This window comes from Ochlerotatus camptorhynchus, unplaced genomic scaffold (assembly GCF_037179485.1).
Source record: "Ochlerotatus camptorhynchus isolate MF236.1 unplaced genomic scaffold, CSIRO-AGI_Acam_v1.1 ptg000284l, whole genome shotgun sequence".
In the NCBI taxonomy this organism is placed as follows: Eukaryota; Metazoa; Arthropoda; class Insecta; order Diptera; family Culicidae; genus Ochlerotatus; species Ochlerotatus camptorhynchus.
Genome location: NW_027040773.1, coordinates 2,574,835 through 2,591,822, shown reverse-complemented (window position 1 = coordinate 2,591,822; position 16,988 = coordinate 2,574,835). Strand labels below are relative to the sequence as shown.

General features: G+C 38.1%; 1 protein-coding gene across 1 annotated transcript in view; it reads left to right on the top strand.

Annotated features, from left to right (window-relative positions):
* LOC135706541 (protein turtle homolog A-like) overlaps positions 1 to 16,988 on the top strand; it is a 1,327,166-nt gene that overhangs the window by 302,287 nt on the left and 1,007,891 nt on the right. Inside the window, exon 2 of the mRNA XM_065228176.1 lies at positions 5,865 to 6,873. Coding sequence (XP_065084248.1) covers positions 6,744 to 6,873 — 130 coding nt within the window. The 5' untranslated portion in view covers positions 5,865 to 6,743. The remainder of the gene's footprint in view (positions 1 to 5,864; positions 6,874 to 16,988) is intronic.

Genomic DNA, 16,988 nt, shown 5'->3' with positions numbered 1-16,988 from the left:
TCCTGATTCGTTTCTGATTTGGTCTCCATTCTAAAGAATTCATGTGAAAAGATTGGATTTAGTTCGGAAATTGTTAAATCACTGCAGAAAAGAATTATATCATTAAATAGCATTGCAGCAGGTTTGTTAGTTGAGAAATTTAGATCCAATGCAAAAATTGGGCAACTACGGTGGGCTGGGCACATCATAACAATGTCGTATTACGACCCAATGAAAATGGTACTTGGTAGCGACCCGACTGGAACAAGACGAATATGTGCGCAGCGAACAAGGGTGATCGATCAGATTGAAGGCGGCTTATCAAGTAAGTTGCCAAACAAGATTAGGGATGATGTTCGATGAAATCCGTTTTCAACAACTAAAACCGACTTATCCGATTTCAAGGACCTGGCATGCCGTACCGGTCTAGTACCAATTTATGTAAAAATTCTGTAAAAGAACATGACTATTTTGATTTCATTTGATATGTGGAAGTTTTTGCTCAGGATTCCTGATTGGGTAAGCGATTTAACAGGTAATGAACGATTTAAAAAAACGAACGATTAATATATGAAACAAAACGATTAGATGATCAGAGTGTAAAAGCAGGCAAGTACTTAATTCAGATAACCCAAAAATCAGACGAGAGGGATCCCAAGAAAACTAATTGAGCCATGGGTTTTGCATTGAGCCGATATCGATTCTGTGTGGTTCCACCAGTTTTGAAGAATTGCCTCTCTAACGGAACACTTGTTACCATTCTTGATAAATAGTCTCGAGCTTGGGGATATACACTACGGATTTTCTCCCATGCTCGAGAAGGATCGACAGAATGTGGTAAAACAGGCTGATGCAATAAATTTTGTAATTCTGCCGATATGCCCCCATGGCGATTCAGTTCTGACATAGCAGAGAACTGATGAACCTGAAATATGTCATAATAAGTGAATGTAGATGTAGATTAATAACTGTCTTTACCATTTCGTCATGAATATCCCACAGGCCTCCAGTTGGTTTTGGTGGGGGTACAGAAGTGTGCAATCATCGTATACTCTGTCGGTACTATAGATCTGCCTAGACACAATTTTAACTACCCGAGCGTGAGCTGAAGACTCCAAGTACAGGTCCTTAATAAAGATATATAAAAAAAAAATAAATTAAATTGCAAATGCAAATGCACTTTTTTTTTTGTGGATCGAAACAAAAATCGAATGAAAAGGATCGATCCACTAGATTTTTGTCGTGTTTGAGATCGATTCAACAAATCGATTAATCGAACCAAAATAATCGATATTTTGTGATTCGATCCAAGATAGTCCATTGCTAATTTCTACCTCTTTTTTCACTTCAACGATGGCAGACACGAACCGACTGCTGCCAGCCGTTATTGGCGTTGACGGCGACTCTGGAGCTCTTTACTCCAATGGTAAAATCCATAAGCAAACGTCAGACTGTGCGTGAAACATGGCGGACTTCGTTTTCAACTGAAAATTCTCTTAAGAAACTGTCAATCTTTGCTAGAAGAGACGATGTTTCGGCGCTGCCGTCAACGTCAATGGCAGTCAGAGCTGCCAGGTGGTTTTATAAAATATCTGTATTCAGTCTATTAAAAAATCTGTACTTTCTGTATTGACGATTTTTTTCTTAATTAATCATGTTTTGTTGTTTTACAAATACAGTGCATACAAAATAACCATAAAAAGTGCTTAACCACCTATTCGGACTACCGTACTAACCATAAGGGATATAATTGCGCCATTTGTGATATCTTCCGTACTTATTAATAAGAGTGATATGAAGCCGTTTGAAAATGTATGGAGATTTTAGTTTCTATTCAATGCAAGTAAAATGTTTACGAGTACTTGTATTTGTACCATTTTAATGTGCTCGGGCACTTTTCTTGTATTTAACATACATGCTTATATTGGAAATATTCAATTAATACTGTAAATCCCCATACAATCTCAAATCGTTTAATCGTTAATCGTTAAATGGTTTTAGCACAACAATTAATTTTGGAGAGAAGGGGGTACGCTGATAAAATCGAGCAAGTTATTTTGTTTTTATAAGTTTTGAATTTTTTTATCTCAAGCATTTTATAAAAATCTGTATTGTAATTTAAAAATCTGTGATAAATCTGTATTCTGTATCGGGTCTGTATTAAGATTAAAAAATCTGTATAATACAGATAAATCTGTACAAATGGCAGCGCTGATGGCAGTTTCGGTTGCGTTCGGGTGTAAAGCAAAAATCATGAAACTCAATCTCACCACAGTTTGGTGAGATTTGCAGCTGGTGAGTTTTTCAACTTGATATTTCGTGCTGCGATACCTATCACAGCTTGCAATGTCAACCGCAGTTGATTGCTAAATGATTTTTGTGAGTGAGTGAGATTTGATTTTTTTTTAAATATTTTTGCAACACTGGGAGACAATAATATTATTATAAGAATAGATATGCTGTGCGGTGAAAATTCAATTTCTTAGAGCCATTTTAAAATGGTCACCAAATCTACTCAGTTACCCTATAACCAATTGAGCTGATTTTTTTGTGTATGCAAGCGAAGACTCAACCAGTGATGCCACATATACAGATTTATCTGTAATCATACAGATTTTTCTCAACATTTTGATACAGATATCTGTATATACAGATTACAGATTTTTTTTCAAAATATACAGATTTTTCCGAGGAGGACGAAATTTCCAAGTCCTAGATTTAATAATTATTTCCAAAAAATACACTGAAGTGTGATGCATTGATTTTTATTATAAATAGTATATCCATTTTATCGATTTTATCCGATATAATCGAGCTTGGATCTATTTTTTTTAATGCGTTTATTTTTCCAGACTCATTTGCCGTATCTTTGCGGAGCCAATATTCATTGTTTAGGTTACAAAATTTCTTAAAACTAACGTTAGTAAAGCGGGGGCCGATTACTCGCGGCTATCTCGAGGTTAGGGGTAACAAATTGTAACAAATAAATGGCAGGGTAGGGATTGACAACAAAAGGTTTGGAGAGCAATGTGCTCTTGATCTCGAACTAAGCGACCAACTGATGAAAAAGACAAACATGGGGGTACACCGATGGGCAGCTAACAACTTGGGGGAACACAAGATGACACTAACTACTAAATCCTCAGATCTATCCGTTTTAAAAACACATAAATTAAATTGCAATAGTCGAGATCTCGGCTCGCCAAGATGTCTCTAACGGGCCGCATGGGTTGTTTTCCTCGGGCCCTGAGGGATGCGGATAACTCGGATCTAGCAACACAATGGAGGGTGCATGACCAAAGCACGTGGTCGATATCGTGATAGCCACTACCACAAGCGCACAAATTGCTGCCTGCGAGCCCGATTCGGAAGAAATGCGAGTCTAACGAGTAGTGATTGGACATGAGCCTTGATATGACACGTATAAAGTCACGGCTCATGTCCAATCGAGCTTGGATCTCTAAAAATGAATAATATAGTTTATTATTGTTCACATATCGCATATCGGGTAACATCTCAATTATTATCATGTAACAAGAACAACTAACTGACGCTGTTGACAGTAGCAAATACTCAATGTCTTGGAGAACTGGACTAGGAACGCGAATTAGTTATCTCTTTAATTCTCCCGCAGTTCTGAAGTAAGAATGAGTTAACGTCACACTCTGGACATGTTCTATATGACATTGGAAAACAATATATGGCCACTTTTTGATTATAGAAACAATAGGAACATGGCAAAATCTTCTCGAAAAACGTATAGTCTCTATATTCATAGTCTGGCGGATAGAATCTTGGGAACCAATTTATCTGTCAAATAGCGGAACCAATCGAACAAATCACGACCAACAACGGAAAAGAGCACATCAGCTATTGCGAACAAAACTTCGGAAACCCTTTTCTCGTGGCTCAAGGCTTGCCTACGCAAACTAACACCATCTTTGGGTTGGGGAAAGTTTCACCTATCCGATGATGCCGGTAATTTGCGTTCGATTGGCGAGGAAAGAATAATCAACGTTTTGTTTTAAAAAGTTGATAGTACCTTTTCAATTGATGGTCTACAATATATTGAATTGGTTCTGCTTTTTGATAGATCGAAATTCTTACCGCCAGACTATGAATATAGCGACTATAGAAAAACGTTGTGCAAACATTATTTCTACTTAATGCCATTTGTTTGATACAATTTCCAACCAAGAGCAATCAATCTTCTTTAGCCAGTCCCGAATCAAAATTTTCGGAAATCTCCAGTACATAACCGAACATTTCAAACACCTACTCAACAGATTTGCACAGTAGCTCAGGCATCCGGTGAAAATCAGCGTCAATGGTTCGGTCGTCAATACTGGAAGCCCCTCCGCGTACATATTATTTTGGACTTATTTTAATAAAATTTAAGATATTATTTCAATAACTAGAAACATGAAACAATCACAGATTCAGATTCAGATGCTTAAAATAGTGGCAGTTAAGATATACACCTCATAAATTATATCAGCACAATGCTCGATAATTCTAACATATTCAAGATTATCGATGAATAGTTGATGTAATTACGATTATTCAGTACCAGTCGAATCAATACAAAAACGAAATAATTATTGAAATCCTCCGAATAAGATGTAAGGATTTTTTTCAAATAAGCGGAATATATTTTTAAGTCTTGGTTGTATTCATGCTTTCTGATAAATAATTGTATCTTACTTTTGAGCAGCTAACAAACACAATCGCATTTTTCACTAAATCTGATATCAGAATTTCGTTCTAAATTAAATTATTTGAACGGAATTCTGATGTTCAGCTGTTCTGATTACTAATTATGGTTGAAGGGATGTTAGATTTTCATTCAAGTAGTAACAGGTGCTATATAGTTAATTCAATTTTTGGATTTATCAAATCAGCAAGCAAGCCAGATTACAGTTTGTGACTCGAAGAGTGAACTGATTATTTTGACATTTGAACATAAGAAAAAAAAAGAATATTGTATGCAATTCGAGTAAACATCCAACTTAAAGTTTTGTGTTGTAACAAAATACAAAAAAAAATTAAAACATATGAACACGATTATAAACAGAGAAATATACATGGAACTATCCCAAAGTGTTTGAAAGGCATTTAATAACAAGAAATACTGAGTAAAATTTGCTATTTAGGTTCGAGCAACAACAATATCATTTCAATTTCAATATCATTTTCAATCTACCAATATCATTTCAATCTACCAAATGCATAAAGCTATAGAAGAATTTGACAAAACTAAACATCGAACATTAAAATTTTATAAGTAATATATAAATCATAAAACTTTAATGCCTGATTTTACATATCCCCAAATTGTTGAATTAATAAATACAAATGATTTGATAGCGATGTTCGTAATCTCGGTTATAAAAATCAAATGGAAGGAAATGTGATTGTTACTTCATTTGGTTCGTTTCTCACTACTGAGACTAGATTTTTTTGAATTTTTAGACTTGTAGAAAAGATACAAATAATAATTTTTTCTCTAAGATTAAGGATTTGAAGCTATTTGAATAGATTTATTCTTTAGGAAACAAACATAAATCATTTGTCAAGATTCTAAACTATACAAAAACTTTTTCTGGGATTTCAAAAGGTGGTTTACGAAAATCCGCACTAATACCACAATAAATAAATTATACAGATTATTTACCAGATTTTTGTCAGCCAGATACAGATTAAAAAGATTTTTTTACGGTGAAAATACATGAAACATTTCAGTCTAAAAATCGAACCTGCATAATCGTCGCTTTATTTCGATCTATCGTATGCCAAATTTATATCCACTCAATTTCAACAAATAATAGCATAATAGCGGAACCAGTCTCTAATGGTGCTTTTTTCCCCTTTTTCTTCCATTTCAGAAATCCGCTTCCATGGATGCCCTCTCCGGCGGAGTGGCAGTCCATAAATCACCACCACCTGAAAGCAATGCGCAAACATGTGTGTGACAACGAGAATTTATCTGTCTGCGCCAAGTGAAACGGAAAATCCCCTCCCGAAACCACTTTTTATCAATATTCACAAAACAATAAAAATAAAAATAAAACATAATCAACGTAATTGAACTCCATAACATTTATCAAAGAACCTTCAAACACACTCATTTTCCTCCGTCTCTCATCGTACCTGAAGCACACAGATTTACCAGCGAGAAAAGCTAGTATCTACACCCCCACACCCCCGCCTGTCCCCGGGAAAAGCGACGACATCGACAACGGCGCAGAATACAAGAGTGTAGAGAGGATCGAATCATTCTTTGTCGGTCCCTTGGTCCCACACGTGGTCTCAGAATCGATGCGTTCAATCACTTCCCAAACCAGCTTCCACCAAACGACGGCAGCTTAGCTTGACTGGGGAAGAAAAGAACCAAGCAAGCAACAGCCAGCCATAATAATAATACTAATAATAATAACGGCACAATCCGACCGACTGGAGACGACTCAAGTTGGGAACGAGTCGGCGGTTAGCTCTGGGAAAAGATCCTCCTTCTCCTCCTCCTCCTGCTAGTGTAGTGGCACAACAATAGGAAGAAGAGGCTACGAAAAAAAAAAGTGCACAAGTGTGGCAAATTTTGCCAATACCCAATCAAAGAAGAAAAAGAAATCACAGTGAAGAATAGAAGCAGTGAATGTGGGAAAAGCTCCCGGGTGATCGAAAAGGAAGTCGCAGTTATCGAGTTGTAACCACACGCCGGGTCCCTAAACAGGAGCGGTGTGAGTGAGCGCACAGCGGCGGCGGCGATGTTTGGAAAAATGAAACACAACATCGCATTCAAATTTAATCAAGTGTTTCATATTATATTTATTAACGTATTTATTGCGCATTTCACGCTCGGATTACAGCTGCCGGCACCCGACAAGGATAAACATGGTAAGTGGATTTGCGATTGGTACCTAACCGTTTTTTATTTCCTGGCACTATGGAAACGTACATGGTTCTGCGTCTAAAAGGCACAATATAAACGTAACGGTTGTTTAAGCCTCAATGAATTCAGAAAAAAGGCCTAGTAGTGCATAAGTCAAACATGGGATACTTCAAATCTGGGTCGGCAGCATGATGACGAATGAATCGAATGTAAGCTTTCTGAAGGGTAACTTACTAGAGGCAGCAATTAACAAAGTGTTGCTTTTTATTCGATGGATTTTTTTAAATTTTTATTTGTTACAAATTCAAATTAAATTACACTTTTACTTTCCTTTTTTGATTTTTTTAACAACCATATGAATAGTTTAGATCCATAGATGATTCTATACACATTAAAGATCTCCAAAAAATGCAGATCATAACCAAATTCATTCAAATTTAGCACAGTTGTTGAGAACCTCAATACAGATAGAAAAAACTATTCAAACTTGACCCACATTCATGTGATTTATATTTTTCAGTACTCTAAAAATAATATAATTAATCTTGAATTGATTGAAAAGATTCAATTGATCAGTACCAATCGAGGAAAAATGATAAATGTATCCTATAACCTCGTATATAGGTCATTCCGGGTCACCACATGTGGTCGGTGTCACCGATTTGAGCCAAACTTGGCCAAAACGCTTATTTGGGCATTCTGAACAAACGCCTTTTTTGATTTTGCTCTAAAGTGTCTAGATCCCTCTCGTCTACAACCCTGAATTTTCGAGATTTTTAAAAATTTCATGTTTGAGCTGATATTCCTCCACAAACAAATAATATATTCGTGATTATAGAACGTCACGTTTCAACGTTGGTAGCACTACAAAAATTATTTCTTTTCACTTGGCTGGTAGCAAACAGATATTTATGTAAAACCGAATCACAAGTATGTAAAATGAGTATCATCCTTCGAATAGCACGGGGGTGGTACCATTTCCCAATATCTATTTCTCGGTTGTCGCCTAACCAATCAAACAGATTAATTGTAGATGATAAATTTAGAGCACTAACGGCGCCGGTGGTGTAGTGGTAAGCGTGATTACCTCTCACCCCAGAAGGCCTGGGTTCAATCCCAGTCGGCGCCGCCGGGATGTTCTGAGGCATAACATCTCTGATCACGCCTTCCTTCGGATGGGAAGTAAAGCCGTTGGTCCCCGGTTCATGAGTTGATGGGTCGATAGGTAGGGTCCAGGTGTGGGAGCTGCCTTCCTGGCACGTCGGTAGCATTGGTGCTCAGCACGAAAAACAAGATCGACGGAAAAAACAAACCAAAGGAAAAAAAAAAATAGAGCACTATAGTACAAATGAAGAAAATAGATAGAATTGATAGATAGATAGAAAATACAGAAATAACGGTGCTGATTTTCCTCCAGAAAAAAACTAACTGCCATTCACTCATCTGGAAACACATCTAGTAGAAGAATTTTCCAAAGTGTGGTGAAAATTTGAGCCCAAAATATTAAGAAATAAAAAAATCCCGCCAATGGTGAAAATAGGCCATTTTTGACACTTTTGATACCTGCCGATAATCAGTCTGTTAACTGTAGTAACTATAACACAAACAAAATGTGGGTAAACCTATAAGAATTTACAGTAAATACCCTTTAAATTGACGAATAGCTTATTTGGTTATGGAGTAATATCTTCCGAAAGTTGAAATTTTTAAATATATCAAAAATTCAGGGCTGTAGCCCAGAAGGATCTAGGCACTTTAGAGTAACATAATAAAAGGCGTTTGTTCAGAATTCCAAAACAGGCGTTTTGGCCAAGTTTGGCTCAAATCGGTAACATCGACCGCAACTTTTTAAAATTCTGTACCCACTTGAGCTGGAATGACCCATATATCAATTGTTTGAAGATGTACAGCTTTAATGTCTTGGGCAATATTTAAAAAAAAATGACGTTCTACAACTTACCGCAAGACAGCAAAGCTATATCTTACAAAATATAAAAGAATGAATCACTGCGCCATCTTTGCGGCAAAAACATGAACTATTTTTACCTCCAAATTATAGCATAGCATAAACCAGGTTGTACAATGTCGTAGGTGGTACGAGCTTCAAACTGTTGTTAAGAAGGAGACCCACCTTCATTCGTTGCTGTTAGATAGTAATTTGTGATTAATTACTACCTCTTAGATAACGAATGTGTCTCCCTTCAACAGACCAGAGCTGTCCTGACCACATCCTTGCATCTGGTGGGAAAGGGGAGGAATGTTATTCCGGCACTTACTTAAGAGAGATGCAGAGAACTCTACGACCCCTCATAAGCGTCACGGGAAGGGTGGATTTTTGTTAGTAGGGAGGGTAAGCCATAGAATACGCCCAGCCGGCGTTGCTGGCAATCGTTATATCAAGCATTAAATAAATATAAACTGTAAGTAGTTTATCTGTCCGTTGTTGCTGCCCATTACCTAAACATATTATTCAAAACAGTCTTCAACTTTTTGAAATTAAGAAACTTTATCAGCTCGATCCTGTTGCTCCTTTGCGCCTGAAAGTGTTTGTTGATCCTAAACATAAGCACAATTTATTCCGATGTGTAAAAGGTTATTAATAGTATATGGAATCGTAGATTAGAAAGAAGATTCGCCCTTAACCAAACTCCCATTGTTTGGCAGTGGTATTATGGATGAAATCTGCCTGCAATCATTTCTTATGAATGTTAAGAAGCTTCTCAAGTAGCACACTTTCGTTTCTAGAGGTTACAGCAACTTGATTGTGACTGAAATAAGTCGCATTGAATTTTCCATAATCATTTTATAACATGTGTGCTACTAGGGTTGAACCCGGAAGTTAGAAGGTGACAGCTCTACCGCAGCTACAATAGCCCATTTCAAGAACACAAGCATTCCGAAGCTATTTTCACACATGATAAGCTCCGCTCCAATACATTATCGATGCAAATATACACCATTGAAAATGTGCTGAAACTTTCTATCAAGCAGTAGTGCAATACTTGATTGACACGTATTTAGTAAGTTTTCAAATAATCGTTTTTAATTAGATGGATATTTCCTATCGTGGACAGAGGAACGAAAAGATAAATAAACTTAATTGAGCATGCGACGGATAGGAATTTGAAAATTTTCACTTAATGCACTTTTCAACATCACTGTACTGTATTTCCAAATTAACACTTTTTAAAATGAAATTGTATATCAAGTGGAATTTACGTATTCTCGGCAACCTAAGCAGCGACCTTCTTTCTATAGCCTTTTTCTCTAAGGAACGCACACATATGCAGTATTGGTTTGTTTACAATCTTTTGCTGCCAGCTGCTCTAACAATTTCAGTCGAAAGAATCGTCAAAAACTGTTTTGAAACGCATTTACAAAGCTCCAATCTTCTCTAGTGAGAGCGAGTATTGTCGGCAACCAGTTTTTCTTCGGCAACCGTTCCATTTGAACTGAATGTAAATCTGTTGTTCTATTATCGGCAACTCGAAATCAGCTACAATTTGAAGTGCGTGTGTTGCATTTCAAGAAAACCTTGCTAGATTGCTTTTTCTCAGTGGTAAAAATATAGTCAAATTGAAGGTGAAAGCATCGTTTGCATGCATTCAGCGAAGTGTTTTCGTAAGAAAATCCAGTGAAAATAGTGTTTCAATTAGGGTTGCCGAAAATAATCTGTCATGCCGAAGCCGTCATTTCCCCTATAACATTTTCACTAGAACGAAAACGACGCACCAAAACAAAAACACATCATTTTTGCAGCGTGGCCTACTTCTATCATCCTAATTTTACCTCCAAATTATAAACCTATTTAATCGAAGAAACTTGACTTATAACTTCAACTCATTTGGATGCAATACCAGAGCGTTATTTTTTTTTATTTCCGCTAGATTTAATTCCTGGCCCACTGAGCATTGACGTTTTAGGTGGGTGATGTTAGTCCCAAACATGCCCAATTCATGCTAGTGTGATTCCAACTGCATATGTATGTCTTTTAGAATTCAAGTCTCATCACTGGAGTCACGAATGACCTAAAATATGTCCAAGTGACTATAATACAAAACAAAAGAAGATCATGGAACTTTGATAATTTTTAATGAGCTTAGATCTTGGAATTTGATCGTCACTTTGGAGAATTATTAAGAATAAATTTATGAAAATTCCAAAGGAATTTTGATGTTAGTTTGGTGGGAGCTCTAGAGACAATACCAATATATGTCAGAGAACATTTCTAAGGAAATTCTAGTTAGAAGCAGTGCCGGATTCAGTATCGGGGTAGCCCAGTGCAGCTATCCTTTTTTTTTCCTCTGTTCGGGACATAAAACCACTGCGACCAGTAATTTGATCTATTGTAGTATATCCCGTGTCCTTAGTTTAGTGCATGTCGTATTACTCCATCACTATTGAGAAATGATGAAGTATTCGGTTTTGATACAGTTGTCATTCTTGCCTTTATCGCAAGGAATCGATTCTAATTGAAATGTCCCGCTATTTATACCCTTCGGAGTGTTGAAACACCCTCCAAAGGCGCGCCCCTTTGTCAGTCAAAATTGGATTCCTTAGCAAAAAAAAACAAGACATGACACCGACAATGACCATGCATCAGAACCCTAGTCTTAACCACTTCAAACTAGGAAACAACGAATAGAAGATTAGGAATCACATAGGTGAAGACTAACTAACTCATTTTTTCCTTGTTTCAAGATCATCCTCGGTCCACGCAACCCGAGGACTTATCACTATCAACAAGGCATAAAAAGTAACAAGGACTAAGATGTGTTCCTTTGATTACTGTAAAATCCTGTTCCCCTAGTTTGAAGTAGTCAAGACTAGGAATCGGTGGTAGATCTTACATCCCGTAACGTACCACGAAAAGGTGATCTACCCACGTTACGCGGCAGCTATCCTTAGGGGGGCATATTATTTGATATCGACGTTTAAATTTCAAATAAGCGATCGTATTTTTTTCCTCTTAGCATCTAGACATAAATATAAATTGTTTTAAACAATCAGAAGAAAATAAAATAAAAATATTGCATCAATAATTTGCCACACAAAATATATGAAAAAAAAGAATTAACTACTGTGATTCGGTGGCAAATTGATCACTGGGGTAAAATTGGTAGAGTCCAGGTGTGGGAGTTGCCTCCCTGGCGTCGTTAGCATTGGTGCTCAGCTCAGAAAATAAGATCAACGGAAAATAAATCAATTCATCTTCCTAGTGGATTATCGCCAAACGAGGTGTGTCCACGTTAACTGTGCTGAACTGATACGAGGCTGTCCATAGCCACTATATGTCCCTTTGAAAGCCAATTGTCTTCATTATAGTTTATGTTAAAGCAAAGGCCGCCATCTTCAATTTCAAAATGGCTTCTCACATCGATATTTTTTTTAATTTGACAGTTTTTATTGAGCCGGTGACCGCCAGTTTTGATTCCAAATTGGCGACTTGAATCGATATCCAGCCTCTACACGTCATCTCCTCTCCGAAAATATCCATATAGTAGGGTATTTGACAGTTTTTCTTGAACCGATGGCCACCATTTTGGATTACATAGTGACGTCTGGCATTGATTTTCGGCCTCAACAAGTCGTCACCTTTCCAGAAATATCCATATTGTAGGGTATTTGACAGCTTTTCTTGAACCGATGGACTCCATTTTAGATTTCAAAATGGCATCTGGCATCTGGCCTCTACACGTCGTCCCCTTTCCGGAAATACCAATATTTTAGGGTACAAAATGACGTCTGGCATTGATTTTTGGCCTCTACACGTCGTCCCTTTTCCGGAAAACCCATATTGTAGGGTATTTGACAGTTTTTCTTGAACCGATGGCCACCATCTTGGATTCCAAAATGACGTCTGGCATCGATTTCCAACCTCTACACGTCATCCCCGTTCCGAAAATACCCATATTGTAGCGTATTTGACAATTTTTCTTGATTCGATGACCGCCATATTGGATTTTAAAATGGCGTCCGAAATCGATTAACAGCCTCTCTACAAGTCATCCCTATTCCGTTGCGTGTCCTCCCATTGCACAGCAACATCTTATATGGACAAGCTTTTTAGACATAACATTTTAAGGAAGTTCGTGTGCACACTAGCGCTGCGTAGTGAGAGAGTTCTGAACTAATATGGCCACTATCCGAAAGCACTTGGTCACTTGAACAACTTTGCTGAAGACAGTAGCTTTCTATATGGCCAGGATCACAGAATATTCTATGTTGGGCCTAAGATCCATATATTATAGTGCCCGTCATAAGTAACATAAAAGTGAAGCGCCTCTAGCGGCGATTGTGCTACATTTCCCCGAATGTCGTTTCCCCAAATGTCACTTCCCCGAACGCCATTTACCCGAATGCCATTTCCCCGAACGCCATTTCCCCGAATACCCATTTCCCCTAATGCCGTTTCCCCGAATGTGCCATTTCCCCGAATGCCATATCCCCGAAAAAAAAGTTAGGAAATTTCCAACACTTATTCATGGCAATTTTCTTACTATATTTTGAGCATAGTGAGCAGATTGCAAACCAGATTAAATTTCATACCATGCAAATGGAAGGTTTATGAGATTAACCCAATTACCAATATATGCTTCGAGTAGCTAGAAACCCATTGCCAAAGCACAGGATGCTCACTATGCCCCTCTTTCCCCTATATTAATGTATTAGGCCGTTAAAAGCATTTTCATTTTTATATATAGAATAATAATCCAAAACCAGTATGCTTGTTTTCAGTTCATTTACTATTCATCATTATTTGATTTGTTTCTTGGAACGCCGTTGAGATATTCATACATTTTATGTACAACACAAAATGAAAAATATGTGTGTTGAATATTTTCCTGTTGATGGTACTGATGCAAACCTTGTATTTCGTTTGGAGATTTCGACTTCTTTTGACGTAGGACTTCGTCTTTGATTTCTATATGGGGGTACACTTTGTGAAAACCGAAAATGGAACATGTAACAAATTAAGAAAGATTTTGAACGTTAATAACTCAGCTGCCCCAGGTCCAATTTCAATAATTTTATCGCCAATCGATCAGAAATATGGCTACGCATCGATAAAAATGCTTCCGAATGTTGATTTTCAACAAGAAACTATTAAAAAACTGGTAAATGTACAGCATTGTCCAAAAGCGTCGAATTAACTAACAAATCCACCAATTACTTACATGCATATGCTGCTTCCCCAGCACAGTCGTCAGCGAGTAGTAAGTAGACGAAACAAGTTGAAGTGGCATATTGGAATTGCGTAATATTTTGCACACTCATCGCCATATTCAGAACCAAACGCAAATTCTTCCAGATAACCACGATCCGTCGACTGGCTCGCCGTGGCGGTGTCTGACGTATCTTCGGTCTGATTTACGAGGTGTGCTGAAGGTGTTCCTGAAAAATGAGACACTAAACACGCCAAGCGTAAGCGGCCATGGATGTCATCTACGTTTTGAAGTGACAGAGACGCACTCTGTTTGGTTTCGGAGGTTAAATCATCACCAACTTTGGCAACAAAACGGCTCTTTTCAGGGCCACCAAGCTTATTACAGTACAGAGTAGGAATAGAATTCATCTACCTGTTTGTCCATATTCAGAATCAACTACCGCACAAAATGCTCATGTAATCAAACAAGAAGCAGGGGTACAAATTATTTTGATCAACCTTGATCAACTTTGAATCGCCACGGCCGGATATTTTCGATGGAAGAAGCAACAATCTAGCATCTAATTCGACGAAGACGGCAGGAAACATTTGTTAAGCCGAGTTATTTACGAAAGAGAGTGTCGATGAAGAGAATTGATCAATGTAGATAGGACCTATTGAAAAGTGACGCGAGATTTGTTTTCTGTACTGAGCTCCAATGCTACCGCCGCCAGGGAGGCAGCTCCCACACCTGGACCCTACCAATGGACCCATCAACTCAACCGGGGACCAACGGCTTTACTTCCCGAAGGAAGGCGTGATCAGAGATGTTATGCCTTAGAACATGCCGGTGGCGCCGACTGAGAGGAGTGAGAGGTAATCACGCTAACCACCGGCGCCGATATCTTTCAAGGTGATATCACGGCGAATGAGATCGACCCAAATTTGAGTTTAGTTACCTCAGAAATAAGAAATAATGTGCAGGAACTCAGCGATGAGTAAATTTGCGTCATGTTTTCCCAGGTTTTTCCAGGATTTTCCAGGGAAAAATTCCCGAATTTGAGAAAAGTAAAGATTGGATTCACTCAGTCTATTGGTACTACTCCGAGATTGACGTCAATTTCCTCTTCATTGGCAGATTTTTTAGGTTTTCCACAGGAAACCATGAGACAAATTTACTTATCGCTGAGTTCCTGCACTTTTGGCGATTATGAGTGAACTAAACTCAAATTTGGGTCGTTCTCATTCGCCGTGTACGCAAAAGGAAAAGAGGCAGTGTCGCTACTTGATAGCAAACTACTCATAATGGGAGGAGTCTTTGTAGCTTTTATACCACTTGGTTGCACATCATTCCGCTTTAACCTGAAAAGATATAAAACAGCGCTGCTGTATGGCATTAGCTCTTTCGCTTCGGATGGCGTGGTGAACAGCGATAGCAGCAGTAGGAAGGTGGTGGCTAGTCCACTTCTTCACACCTAACAAGCAACAATTGACTGGTCGTGGCAAAGGAGGAAAAGGTCTAGTAGAGGCAGCGCCAAGCGTCATCGCAAAGTTCTTCGAGATAACCGCCATCGAATTCCGCAAAATGATGTATGGAGCTTTTGTAGGCTTTGTTATTAACTACAATTTTTTGTCAATTAGCGGCGCCGGTGGTGTAGTGGTAAGCGTGATTACCTCTCACCCCAGCAGGCCTGGGTTCAATCCCAGTCGGGATGTTCTGAGGCATATCATCTCTGATCACGCCTTCCTTCGGAAGGGAAGTAAAGCCGTTGGCCCCCGGTTCATGAGTTGATGGGTCGATAGGTAGGGTCCAGGTATGGGAGCTGCCTTCCTGGCGTCGGTAGCATTAGTGCTCAGCACGGTAAACAAGATCGACGGAAAACAATTCAAATCCGTATCTCTTATGCATGACGAACCAGAGCGAACAGAAGCCACTTCTGTTTTTCAGTCAATGTGTTTTACATTCACTTAAAAACAGTAACAAGTTTGGCCCACTCTAATTCGTGATGCATAAGAGATACAGATTTTAGTTATGATCAAAAGTTGTAGTTAATAACAAAACCTACTAAAGCTCTATACATCATTTTGCAAAATTCTGTTGATGAAAAAAGTTAGAGGCAAATGAATGTAAATGGATGCATAAAATTAATGTTAACATATTGTCTAACTACTCGTTTTTAAAAGAAGGAAAAATTCCCTCAAAATACATTACCAATTTGTCATACCGTCAATCTCACAAGTTTTGATAAAGTTTTCGAAAAAACCTTTATAAAAGGAGGAAAAAATATGGCCTACGACGGAAAATCTCCTAAATAAATTTAAAAAGAAGGGAAAATCTACTAAAAATATATTAGCAATCTGTCAAATCATCGATATTAGTTTTGCCAAAGTTCTCAAAAGAACTGCTCATGTATAAAAGAAGGGAAAATCTCCTAAAAATATATTACCAATTTTTACACTTCCACTTCTGGTACTGCCACCGCCTCACTAAAACTCTCGCCCCATTGGTTTACTTTGAACAGAGATTTTCCCTTCTTTTAATTATGAGCTGTTCTTTTAAGGTTAATTGTTGCAATATTTAAAGATACCTTCTTAATGCTCTCGAAACCAACCTAAGAAATGTAGTGCGGTCAAGGAATTTTATAATTTTTTGGATTTCATTCGAGGAAATTACATTCGGGAAATAGCATTCGGGGAAATGGCATTCGGGGAAATGGCATTCGGGGAAACGGCATTCGGGGAAATGGCATTCAGGAAAATGGGGTATATGTTTGTATGGGATTCAGGGAAATGGCGTTCGGGGAAGTGACATTCGGGGAAACGACATTCGGGGAAACGACATTCGGGGAAATGTAGCACAATCCTAGCGGCATAGCTCCCAATTAAACCTGAATCCAGGCTGACACAGGCTTGTTGGCCTATTCCAGTATAGCTCTATATATTGAAACAAATGAGATAATCCAACACAGACCC